Source organism: Marmota flaviventris, chromosome 2, assembly GCF_047511675.1.
Source record: "Marmota flaviventris isolate mMarFla1 chromosome 2, mMarFla1.hap1, whole genome shotgun sequence".
NCBI lineage: Eukaryota > Metazoa > Chordata > Mammalia > Rodentia > Sciuridae > Marmota > Marmota flaviventris.
In genome coordinates this window covers 151,471,827-151,485,667 of record NC_092499.1, presented here as the reverse complement: position 1 = coordinate 151,485,667, position 13,841 = coordinate 151,471,827, and the positions used below count along the sequence as shown (strand labels likewise).

The window sequence follows — 13,841 nt, the reverse complement described above, 5'->3', positions numbered from 1 at the left end:
CGGATTGCTGCCCACCCTTGCGTGGCGAAGGGTGGGCGCCTGGCTTCTGTTTCCTCTAAGAAAAGTAACTCCGGGGATGAGCGCAACGGAAAAGCGAACGCGATGTTCCGGGAGCCGCGAGTCAGTCCCCGGAGTTATTCTGCCCGGAGTTTTGAACTGCAACCTGCGCTGCAGCTCGACCCTGGGCGTTCGCACCCCAACTTGGAGCCCGCGGTGGCGTCCCGGCGGCGCCTCGGTCCCGGGCACGCGCTCTCTCCCGGAGCCCTGTCCCTGCCGGGCCTCAGACACTCACCGAGAAGCCAGCCCAGAAGGGACAGGAGTGACGGACGCGGGCGGAGGTAGTGAGCGCCAACGCGGCGAAGCTGACAGCCACGATGAGGCATCCGAGCGCCATCTGCGTGGCCCCGAGCGCCAGCACGATGCGGGAGCGGCCCGGGCACTCGCGCAGGCGGGACAGGCTGCGGGGCAGCGCGGTGGGGCGCGGAGCGCGGGGACCGCCAGCCGGAGGCATAGCGCTGGGCGCCCGCACCCCTCGCCAGGCTCCCGCCCGATCCAGGTGTACGCCGCCGCCTTTCCTCACAGAGGGTCCGAGGCAAGTTGCTCCGGATGAGGGGACCACCTCCTAGCTGGCTGCGGAGGCTGCGACGGCCGCGCGCCGGGAGCAGACTGGGCCGGGCGGGAAGCCTGGCGCCCGCGGCTGCTGCCGGTGCCTGCGCCCATGCCGCTGCCGCTGCTCCGCAGAGCCGCCGAGCTGCCCGCCCGCCAGCCGGCCGCGCCGCGCTGCTCCCTCTCCCGCCCGCCCCGCGCGCTACCCGGCCCGAGCGCGGGCGCGAGCCTCTGTGCCGGGCGCGAGCGGCCGCTGTCCCCGGGCGCGAGCCCCGCCGCCGCGCGCTGGGCCCGGGCTGGAGCGCGAGCCGGGACCCACACGGGGAGGCTGGGTGAGGGCGCAGGTGTGGTCCCCTGACTGGTCCCCGGCGCTCACGCCTCTCGCCGGTGGTTGGCAGCGGATCCGAAGGGAAAGAGTGGGAACCGCAGCGCGACAAGGGCAAGGGCAACAATCTCCGCTGCGGAGCCCTTGGCCAGTGGTGCGGCAGGGTAGTGGGAGTCGGGTCCGCCAACCGAGCGGCAAAGCCCGCGGCCGGCCAAGGATGGGCCGGGCAGTGGCAGCGCTGAGAGTAGAGAGACCACCCCGCCCGGCGGGGAGCCAAGAGGAGGTGAATTTCCTGCTCTGTCCTCAGGTGTGGCGGACAGGAACCTTTCTGGAAAGCAGAAATCTAAGAACCAAGATGCCGCTTTTCCGCAGTCCCAGAATTTCCCCAGCCATTCGCTGAGAACTTAGCATCGGAGGACTGGGCGTTTAAAACATTCCCGGGTCATACTGGGGTTTTTGCATCTATCTTTCGTTTTCAGGTCTTTTAATACAAGTCAAACATTTTAACTTTGAAAAAATTTTTTCACAAAACGAATTTAAATGAATAACATCATTAACAACTTATTAAACTATCTCTACTCTCTCTTGCCAACATAGTTTTAAATAACTAAGTGTTGGCTTCCTTGGAATTCCTAGCAAACTTGGAAATTTCGGTTATATTAATTCCTTTGTGGCCCTACTGATGAAACAACTTTAATAAGATTTCTTGGGTTTAAAAGGACTGGGTTGACATATTAAGAGACTGGTGCCTGTTAGGATGTCTGAATGGATCAGGTACAAAAACGTAAATTGAAAATAATAAAAGGAAATGGCTGGTCATTTCCAGAAACCTTTTTCCATAGCCTTCTACCAGTACTTATGAAGTCCCCTGTTGGATCAGAAACACTGAAGTGTCTGGCACCAAAATATCTCAATTGCTGGTGCTTGAAATTTCACTGTTAAGAGATATTGATTCCTTTGGGGCTTGACCAGCCTCTATTAAAATGCAAATTCCCCTTGAAGGGGCAATAGCTCAAGCCTTTATCAGCCAACACCTTACCCAGGGATGGGATTTATTTTCCAATTTAACAGGATGGCCAAGGGATGCACAGGGGGTGAAGAATTCCACAGATAAAGTAGCTGACCTCAAAATATTGGCCTGTGGCCAAACACTGCCTTCTCTCCCAATTCTTTATAAAATGACTAAGCCTCTGGCGGGCATTGTTTAGAGAACTCTAGTTACAAATTCCAATTTCCTGGAGACATTTTCTATCTAGAAATTCTCAGGGCAACACTTCCACTTCGTAAGAGCTTGAAACAATGCCAAAGCGTGATCCTGGACTGGAAAGAAGTTAGACTCTTTGCCCTCACCTCTCTAGTTCATTCATTTTTCCAACAAAAGTTCATACAGGGGCTTTCTAAGCAGGAGCCATTCTTTTAGGCACTTAGGGGGGTACATCAGTGAACAGAGTAGACCAAATCCCTGCCTTTAAGGGACCAGGAGAGAAATAATTAGTATAACATAAGCAAATTACAAAGTTAATCTACTTTGTATACTATTCAAAAATAGAGTCAACACCCATGTGTCTGACAAGCAAAAGCAGAGAAGCATCCCATATCCAGGGAACTTTCAGTCTCCTGGGGAGACAGGCAGCACACAGGTAATTGCTCTGAGGCCAAATGCAAACAAGTTCAGTGGTATGGAGAAGCTGCACCATGCCTCTCTCCCCACTACCACCCCCCCACACATCCCCCCAAAAGATGATGGCATTGGAAAAGATCTTTCTAATCACAATATAGAAAAGAAAAAAAAGAAAAAGAAAAAGGATTGAGGGTGTCCAAGGAACCCAGAGGCTATTGCTGTCAGCTTGACAAGAGGTGGCAGTGTTTTGGATTAAGGTGGGGGTGGTGTGCACATCCAGAATTGGGTGGATTTGAGAGATGTTTGGGAGATATTGTCAGCTGTCACCTTCCAGTGAATTCCCATTTGTAAATTAAATGTACTTCCAAAATAAATGTGGACTCGTTTTTTAAAGTTATAAATGGTATAGAAAGAAAACTCCAAGCAGCAGGAGATTTTGGTGAAGGTGGGTTAGAAAGACCTACCTTTACTGAAAATTTTGGTTTGGAAGCAGAGGGAAAGACTGATCCAGAAAGTACTTACTTTGCTGTTCTAAAATTCACTTCCTTGGTAAAAGAAACACTTGAGACAAAATAAATGTAAGACTTTATTAGAGCGAAGGAGTGGTGAATTAGGTAGCCCTCAGAATCAGAAGAAATTCAGAGAATTGCACTCTGCAACACGGGCCCAATATGAAGAGACAGAAAAAGCCAAAGAAAGCAAAAAATAAAGTATACAAAAAGGTTGATAATTTCGAAGTTACTTTCCTTGTAAAGGTTAAAGCAGAAGGAACATCCTTATCATGCTTTGCTAAAACTGGATTGTTTGGGAATTTGACTATTATCTCCCTCTTTCCCGATTTCTCGGGTCAGATTAACAACTTCATTTCAGCTTGGAACTGAAGCTTGAGTGACTGCGTTTTGGTTTGGTCTGTTGGAGCCTAGTGTAGGAGCTCAATCCAAATCAATAGCCAGCTATACATTTTATTTAACACCATGTGTTACAGAATTTTCAAGTTGTGTTGTATTAACTGCAGCAGCTAAGGTTACCTGGACGAACAGCTGGAATTTAGACATATAAAATTTAAAAAATGAAAGTGAGTTGATTTCATGGAAGTGAACCATAAAGGAAAGAAGGAACGTAAGGGAGGGAGGGAGAAAATTCCTGGAAGGAAAGAAGAGGATTGGGGAGGGGAGGGTAGAAGAGGGGAGGGGAGAAAAAGGAGGGTTTCTAGCCTGAGCACATCCTCCTGGCTCTGATCCCAATAATTTTTTAACCTCCTTTGATCCTCAGTGTTTGCTGCTTTAAAAGTGTTGCCTTCGTGTTTAGCAAATTTTTGGAGATCCTTTAGATGAACTTATTGCAACTTTTTCTTCTCCCGGAATCTGATGGGACTGATGGACTAAAACCATTGTTCTTAATCAAAGCAAGACAGGTGGCGGCACTTCTTGATGAAAAGCAGATTCCGTGACTGTTTGCAGGATGGGAAGATGAGTAACTTTACAAATGCCTCACCCACCACACACTTGATTCAGATTCTTAACTCTTTTCTGCATGTACTTCCCCACAGATGGATGAGAAATAAACTTGTCCCTTGTATCCTTTCTAAGCAAGAGGGGAGGTGTACCTGCATCTCACAGTCTGTACTCTGGAAGAGTAATAGGGGGAAAACTACACTCCCAGGAAGGGCAAACAAGTTACTTCTCCTACTAAAGGCAACTTTAAAGCCAGAAGAAGTATTTTTTGTCTGTCTTCTTTAAAGTGTCAAGGAATTATAGAGATAATGAGGTAACATCAGGTTAAGATCAAGAGGAGAAGGGACCCACAAGAGGTGTACACAGCACAGAGTTAAAAAGATGAGTTTTAATCCAGGGGTCTCCAAGGGTGGGGACCTGTCCCCTGCCTTGTGTTGAAACTCCTAACAGCCGCACCACAGGAGTAAGGGAATAAACCAACTTTACCTCTTGTCACAAGCTCCCAGAAATCTCAACCCCAAATTTGGGTCAAGGTAATCCTGCATTACTTAAACTGTTAGGAATTGACAAAAGCAATAAAAATCCTTTCTGGAGAAAAATAACATCATACTAGGTCTCAGATTATTTTCTATGAATAGCATTTTAAGCTCACATTCCTTAAGTTCCTCAACATGATAAAGGGCATTTATGAAAAACCCACAGCTAACATCATAGTCAATGATAAAAGTCTTAAATCTTTTTCCCAAGATTGGGAATGTGACACAAATGACAGATGTCTGCATTTATCACTTCTACTTGACATTGTACTAGTTCCAGCCAGAGCAATTAGACTAGAAAAGGAAATAAAAAACATCAAAATTGGAAATGAAAATGCAAACCTATCTCTTTTTGCAGATGAAATAATCCTACATTTAGATAATCCAAGAGGAATCTGCAAAAAAGAAAAAAAAAGCACTGTTAGAGATCATAAATTCAGTAGTTGCAGGGTAAAAATCAACACACAAAAATCTATTGTGCTTCTATACACTAACGATGAATAATTTAAAAAGAAAATTAATAAAGCAATTCTATTTATAATAAAATCTAAAAGAAGAAAATTCCTGGGAATAAATTTAACCAAGAAGGTGTATACCAAAAATTACAAGAAATTAAGATCTAAATATATGAAAAGGCATACTATGTTCATGGAGAAGAATAAAATATTAAAATGTCAATACCAGAATGCTATACAGATTCAACATAATCCCTATCAAAATTCCAAGATTCCCTTTTGCAGAAATGGAAAATTAAATCCTCAAATTCATATGGAATTTCAGGGGCCACAAATAGCCAAAAAGTCTTGGGGGAGAAAAAGTTGTAAGACTCACATTTCCAGATTTCCAAACTTATAAGAAAGCTATACAAATAGAAACTGTGTGGTACTACCCAAAGCATAAACATATAGACCACTGGAATACAATTGAGCATCCAGAAGTAAATTAACACAGGAATGCCAAGTCCAGCCAATGGGGTGAAAAATAACATCTTCAACCAATAGTGCTAAAACAATTGGATTTGCACATACAAAATAAAAAGTTGGACTCCAACCTCACATCATATACAAAAATTAATTCAAAATGGATCAAAAGCCTAAACACCAGACCAAAAACTATAAAACTCTTAGAAGAAAGAATTGGTGTAAAACTTCATGACCTTGGAAATGACTGAGGTTGTAGTTGTGGTGCTGAATGTTCCCCAAAGGCCCATTTGTTAAAGGCTTGGTCCCCAGACTGGCCCTATTGGGAGGCGGTGGGCTGTTTAGGAGGTAGAGCATAGTGGGAGGTCTTTAGGTCATTTGAAATAGCCCCACAAAAGAGATTGTAGAACCCTGGCCCCTTCCTCTTTCTCTTTTTCTTTCTGTTCATGAGATGAGGAGTTTGCTTTGCCACACACTCTCTGCCATTGCCATCTAGAATGCCCATTAGAGACCCCCAAAGCAATGGGTCCACCTAATCTTGGGCTGAACCTCTAAAATAAACCTTTTCTCTTTTTAAGCTAATTATTTTAGGTATTTACTTACAGCAATGGAAAGCTGCCTAGTGCAATATAACAACAAAAGCATAGCCAATAAAAGAAAAAAATGGATAAATTGTATTTCATCAAAATTAAAAACGTTTGTGCATCAAAGAACACAATCAAGAAAGTGAAACTCAGAAAATAGCAAGTGTTGGCAAGGATATGAAGAAATGAAAATACTTGTGCCTTGCTGGTGGGAATACAAAATGATGCTGCCACTGTGGAAAACGGTATTAGAATTCTTCAAAAATACCCAAACCCAGTTAATTCCTTATAATCCAGCAATTCCACTTGAAAACAGAGACTGAAAGAAATATTCATACACCCATGTTCATTGCAACATTATTCACAATAGCCAAAAAGTAGAAGCAACCCAAGAGTCCATTGATGAAAGAAAAGATAAACAAAATGTGATCTGTACATACAAGGGAATAGCATTCAGCTTTAAAAGGAAGGAACATGTGACACTCGAATACAGACAAACCCTGAGGACCTTATGCTAAGGGAAATAGCAGTCATAAAAGAATAAATGTCTGATTCTGCTTAAGTGAGATTTCTAGAGTAATCGAACTCTTAGAGACAGGAAGTGGAATGCTGGCTGTCAGTGGCTGGAGAAGTGGAGGAGGGGGAGCTAGTGTTCAATGGGTACAGAGCTGCAACTGAGGAACGTGAAAAACTTGTGAATACGGATGCGGATGATGGTTGCACAACAATGTGGATTATATTTGATGCCACAGAACTGCTCACTTAAAGTGGTAAGTTTTATATTATGTATTTCTCTACCATAATAAGAAAAAATAATGCAATAGTACTTCATATACACTAGAATGGCTATAATTTTTTTAAATAATAATAACCATTGTTAGATATGGAGAAATTAGAACACTTGGACATTACTGGTGGGAATGTGAAACAGTGCAGATAGAAAAATCTTACATTTCCTCAAAAGTAAGCATAATATCATTACATGGCCCAGGAATTCCCCTCCTAGGTAATACACTCAAAAAACCAAAAACAGCAACTAGAGCAGCTGTATCACCAATGCCCCCTGGTCTTCATCACCCAACCTGGAGCATGTTTGCTCACATGATTGTAACTGGAGGGGTAGAATCCTGTGGAAATCCTTGGATATTAATAGAGACTAACACATATGTATGAATCTTTGACTTGTCTCTGTTCTGTGAGTTTAAAATGTCTTTTAGCCACAAAAATAGCTAAAGGACAATTAAGTACAGAGAGAAGAGAGATTCCCTCTTGACAGGTCTTGAAATACTTATTGCTTCATAGGTTCCATGATGAGTTTTAAATTAGATCACGAATATAGAAAAGGATTTGGAAATGCTAAAGCACTTTATGAATGCTGGGTGGCATTATCCCTTTAGTGATGCAGTCCTTACAGACAGGGGCCCGTCTGCTATCCATCTGTGGTCATACTTGGCATAGTCCTTAGCAGGCAATGTACTCAATGACTATTTATTTGGTTTAATTCGTTGTCCTAAGCTCTATGTTAAAATCCAAGTTTTCAGCACTTCCAAGCTACTCCTGACTAGTGATTTTGAGGAAATCCCCTGAGAAATAAATGATGCTGGATCATCCGGGGAAGGTAATGAGGCTAAGAAGGAAGTTCCAGTTAAGTTGATTCAACTGGCGTTATTAAATCGGGTTATTAGAAATCCACTTCTTCTAATGATTTCATTAGAATAAGAAGTTATTCATATTCATACACACTGACTGAAACAAAATTATACATGAAAGAAATGTTTTGCCTTTAGGGAAAAACTATCAAAATTATGAGCCAAGCCACATGAGATTTGATAATTCTCATCCATCAACTGAACAGAAAATAATGAAGTAAAATTTATCATTTGGGTTTTGAAGTAGGAGAGTCACCTTCAACCAGAACACCTTCACCAACTTTTTTTTTTAAGTAAAAAATAAAAAGTACAACACTTTTCTCATGGACACATGGAAAATCTCTGGGAAATAAGCATTAGGGTTGGCTAATCTTTGGCCTCGGGTATGTGATTGGCCCCATTGTTTCAAAGGAGCAGCAGCAAATTGCTGAGGCATAATTCTGAGGAGATATGTTGCCCTTTTTTCTGCAAGTAAGCTCTGTGGTTAGGGGAGGAACTGAGCCATCCAGCAAACCCAGCTGCTCCCTCCATTCTCTCCAGCACGTTTCCCTAATGCTGGCTCCATAAAACACAGGCCTTTGTTTCTTAAGCTTCTGGAAATTAGTGGGCCATTCCCGCTGAGAATGACCTTCTTTGTCCCCCACGTATGCCTCCTTTAGGGCTTTTCTCACATTACAAAAGCACCACAGCAGAGTGGGTAGTACAGAAATGAGGGCGTCACACTGCTTTACTGCCTCCATGCAAACCCCAATTCCACTTTCCCACCATGCCCCACCTGCCACAGTTACCACCCAGTTAGTTCACTCAAACTGTTTGTCTGTCAAATGGATGATTTCACTGATCAGTCACAGCTCTCATAATCTAAACATTTCACTTCTGAACATTGTTACGTTATCTCCTGAGCCTTTTGGAGACACCTCATAGTCAAACCGTAACAGTATTCAATGATGCTATACAGAAATCATTACTTCAGGCATGTAGACATCAATAAGACCGCACATCAGATGTCATGTCTCTTCTAGACTAATTCCTACCCATCATTCAATAGTCATTTTTGTAAGGCTGCTATGATTTGAACATGATTTGTCCCTTCTCATGTTGAATTCAACTCATGTTGAATCTGGTTTGTTCCCTTCAAAAACCATTTGGTCCCTAGTGTAAGAGTGTTGAGAGGTAGTGGAATCTTTAAGTGGTAATGGAGTCATGAATAGGGATTAATGTGAGTTTCATGGACTATGTCACTTACTGTGAGGATAGGGTTTTATAAAGCTAAGCCACCCTTTCTATCTTGCCTCTTTCACATTCTCCACTTCTCCTTCTGCTTTTCTGGCATGTTATAAACAGCATGAGACCCTTGCCAGATGCAACACCCCCAGCATCATGAGCCAAATAAATTTCTTTCCTTTATAAATTACCCAGTCTTAGATAGTCTGTTAAAGCAACACAAAACGGGGTAAGACTAATAAAGAGCTTTATTACTAAACTAAAACTGAACTAAAAGACTAAAACGAATGAAGTCTTTTATTGATCCAATTATCATTATTTCAATATCCTTAGGAAAAAACCTCACTAAGTAATAAAGGTTTGGGAATTATTCTGTAATTAATGTGTGGATTCCAAACCAAAATTACTTCCTAGGTGGTTCCAGATTTGACTATAAAGATCCCTTCACCTGAAAAGAAGGTGGAAATCTCTTTTCTACTCTTTTCTTCCAGGGATTAAGAATTAGATTCTTATAAAGGATATTCAAAAAAGAGATTAAGGAGTAGGGCAACATCCCTACAGATAAGGGAAGTGGAAAGTCATAACCACAAAATAGTTCAAAACTATGACCTACTATTTGAAAACAAGTTGACAGGCATTTTAAAACAGTGCTAAGAAGGAAAACAAAAATCAAAATTATAAAAATACGCAGGGAAGAGATAGAACTCAGGAAAGAACCGGAAATAAAAGGGAGACTCAATAAGAACGTCTACCAAAAAACAAAGGCTGACATCACACCTCCTAGTGAAAGGTTAAGTGTTTCCCCGAAGAGTAGAAATGAGGCAAGGGTGTGCAGCCTTGCTCCACGCAACAGGGTTTCAGGAGTTCTGGGCGCTGCAACATGGTGAGAAAAAGAAAGGCATATAGGTTAGAAAAGAAGAGATAAATGTTACTATTCACAAGTGATATGACTGTCAACATAGAAAATCTCCACTCTCCAAAAAAAAAAGAACCTTATAGAATAAGTGAGTTCAGTAAGGTCACAGAATATAACATCAGTACCTTCAAATAAATCAGTTGCACTTCTATACTTGCTAATGAACATATGTAAACTGAAACTTAAAACACAATAATACAACACCATTCATGATCACATCAAGGAAAATGGAATAACTTAAGTATGTATTTAATAAATCATGTTTCTTTTGAAAATGATGGTTGCATTAGTTAGGATTCGCCAAAAAGCAGAACCAACAGAATGTGTGTGTGTGTGTGTGTGTGTGTGTGTGTGAGAGAGAGAGAGAGAGAGAGAGAGAGAATATCTTATATTATAATTTGGATCTGAAATTCCTCCCCAAAGCTATGTGGTGGGGCCTTGGGAAGAGGTTGAATCATGAGGGCTCGATATCATCAATGAAATTAGTGCATTGGTGGACTGATGGTTTAATAGGCTACTTATGGGATTGACAGATTGGTAGTTTAATGGGCTATTGGGAGTTGGTGGAAACTTCAGAAGGTGGGGAAGAAGGCTACTAGGGGTGTGCCTTTGGAGGATATACTTTCCACAAACTCACCCACATCCCTTCCTCTTGTTCTCTCTCCCCATTCCTGGATGCCAGGAAGTAAACACCTTTGTTCCACCTCTCACTCCCCACCATGATGTATTGCCTTACCACAGGTCCAGGAATAATGGAGTCAAGTGCCTGTGAACTGAAGCCTCTGAAACTGTGAGCCAAAATAAACCTTTTTTTCTTTTAAGTTATTTTTTCACAGGTATTTTGTCATAGTGATGAAAAGCTAAGAGATAGAGAAAGAGGTGGTTTAAGGAATTGGCTCACATAATTGTGGAGACTTGGTAAATACAAATTCTTCAGGGTAGGCTGACAGGCTGGAGACCCAGGGAAGAGTGGCAGTGTGAATTCAAAGTCAGTATTTTGGCAGAATTCCCTCTTGCTTGAAGGAAGTCATTCTTTTTTCTAGTTAGGTATTCAACTGGTTCGAAGGAGAACCACTCACATTATGGAGGGGAATCTGCTTTACTCAAAATCCATGCAGAGTTAAATATTAATGTCATTCATAAAACACCTTGATAAACATCCAGAATAATGTATGTCCAAATATATGGATACTTTAGCCCAGCAAAGTTGACACATAAAATTAACCATTACAATGATGAATTTGTTAAAAAGACCTTAAAGGTTGGGGTTGGAGACTCTACTCAGTGGTAGAGTGCTTTCCTAGCAAGTGCAAGACACTGGGTTCAATCCCCAGCACCACCCACTCACTCACTAAATAAATAAATAAACAAACAAAGCTAAACAAATAGAAATGGAAAAGGATGCTGCCTTGGATTAGAAGATTCAGTATAGTCAAGATGTCAGTTCTTCCAAAATAGTTCTACAGGTTTAATACAATTTCCATCAAAATCCCAGTGAGGTTTATTTTTAGACATAGAAAATTTGTTTTTAATGTAGGCAAAAAGGTACAGGCTCTGTGATACCTAAACCAGTATCAAAAAAGAAAACTGAGTAGGAGTAATTACTCTACCTGATATTAAATCTTACTACAGAGATTAATAATCAAGATATTGTGGTTTGGCAGAAGGACAGACCCCTAGTTCAATGGAACTGAGTAAAGAACTCACAAATAAACCCCCAAAATTAGCTTAACTGACTTTTGACAAAAGTGCAAAAGCAACTCACTATGGAAGGGAAATAACCTTTCCAACAAATGCTGCTGGAGAAACTGGCCGTGTATAAGAGAAAATTAAAAAGAAGAAGAATTTCAATTTAAACCCCACCCCACAATTTATATAGCAGTTAACTAAAAACAGATGATGGATGGACTTAACTGTGAAACAGAAAAGAAAAAAAAAAGACTAAGCTGAAAGAATTATTAGAGTGAAAGACATAATAAAAAATTTACAGTCCGGAGAGTAATAAAAAAGCAAAAAAGGAGAGAAAGTTTCAAATCATAAAGAAATAAAAGAAAAGATTAGAGAGATGGAGAACTGCCTATCTGAAGAGAATAAACAAGACCCAACATAGGACAGAAAGGAGCTCCTGAAATGGAAAAACCAAAGCAGAGAACAAAACAAATGAAAAACTATAACTCAAGAAAATAATACTGAATTATTTTTTAAATTGAAATTGCATATTTAAAAAAGCATATATTTTGCTATATAATATCAAATCAGGATTACCATGACCAGGCTACAATGGAATAAAATTACCGGGCTCTAAAAAAATAAAAACATCTTCTGGGTATTGAGACATGAAGACTAGGCAGTTTCCAAGGGAAACGAAATATTTGACAATAATTCATTGTGCCTGGTAAACAATATAGGAGCATTTAAAAGATAACAAAGAAAAGAAAATGTTACTCAGGGATTTTATATTCAGGAAAAACATATCTTCAATTATAAATGTCACAGATAATCATCACTGATGTGCAAGAACTAGGCAGTCTTGTTCCCATACACCCTTCCTGAAGGATTTTGTTAGTTAATGAGCTGTAAACAACAAAATAACTAGACAGACGTTGACATCAGTACAGGGGATAAGCATTAAATATATAGCTCCTTTAGAAACAAGACTAAGTGTATGCTTCTCCGATGAAGGAAAGAAATGACCAATGAGAAACAAAGTTAGTATCTCAATAGCATCTGCACTCTAAGTTCATTACAGCATTCTTCACAATTGGCAAGACACCTGTCTGTTAATAGATGAATGAATAAAGAAAATGTAATATACGTGAATATATGCAGACCTACAAAACAAGGAAATCCAGCCATTGTAAGAACATGATGAAACTGGAGGACAATGTGCTAAGTGAAATAAGCCAGTCACAGAAAGACACATGCTGTAGATCTCTCTTGTATGCAGAATCTAAAAACATTGATCTCGTAGAAACAGAGTAAAATAATGGCTGCCAAAGACTAGAGGGAAGTGAAGGAAATGGGGAGATGTTGGTCCTAGGAGGCAAAAATTCAATTACAACATGAATAAATCCTGGGAACCTAAGATACAACATGGCAGCTATTGTAAATAATGCTGTATTATATACTTGAAAATTGCTAAGAGAATAGATCTTAAATGTTCTTCTCTCTCTCTCTCTCTCTCTCTCTCTCTCTCTCTCTCACACACACACACACACACATACACAAATGGTAACTGTGTGAGGTGATGGAATGGCAATCATTTGTTTGTGGCAATAGTTTCACAAAGTACACCTATATCAACTCAACACATTGTACATCTTAAATACATACAGTTTTGTCAATTATACCCCAATAAATCTGGGAAAAATACAAAAGCCATGTTATGGTTTGAATCTGGAATGTCACCCAAAGTCAGAGGTGTGGCTTTGAGGCAATGATTGGATCATGAGGGCTCCACCTCATCAGTGCATTGATGGCTGAATGGACACCTGGGAGGTAGGAACTAGCTGGAGAAGGTAGGTCACTGGGGATGTGCTCTGGAAGGGCTCATCTTCTTTCTTCTTTTTGGCCTTTTTCTCTGCACCCCCATATTCTTCTGTCCCTCTCCCTCTCCTTCTCCCTCTCTCTTTCTGCTTTCCAACTGCCATGGACTGTGCAGCTTTCCTCTGTCCCCAGTCACACCCTTCTCTATGATGTTCTATCTTATCCCAGACCCGAGGTAATAGAGCCAGATGACCACGGACTGAATCCTCTGAAACTATGAGCAAAAATCAATCTTTCCTCCTCTAAGTTGTCAGGTATCTTGGTCACAGCAATGAAAATTTGTCTAACATAAGCTGTAAAGGCAAAGATAGATAGATAGATAGACAGACAGAAAGAAAGAAAGAATGACTTGGTGGTTTGCCTATGAGATGTAAAATTAAAGATAAATACAAATTGTGTTGTATCTCTCTTACATACATTTAATTACATCAGACCACTAATATGGACTTCAGACGATAAG

The 13,841-nt window shown here is 41.1% G+C and overlaps 1 protein-coding gene across 2 annotated transcripts in view; it reads right to left on the bottom strand.

Annotated features, from left to right (window-relative positions):
• Entrep2 (endosomal transmembrane epsin interactor 2) overlaps positions 1-519 on the bottom strand; it is a 420,439-nt gene extending 419,920 nt beyond the window's left edge. For both annotated transcript variants that reach the window (XM_071607359.1, XM_071607360.1), the window contains exon 1: positions 293-519. In XM_071607359.1, the coding sequence (XP_071463460.1) occupies positions 293-511 (219 nt within the window). In that variant the 5' untranslated portion in view covers positions 512-519. The remainder of the gene's footprint in view (positions 1-292) is intronic.
• Positions 520-13,841: the final 13,322 nt, after the last annotated feature.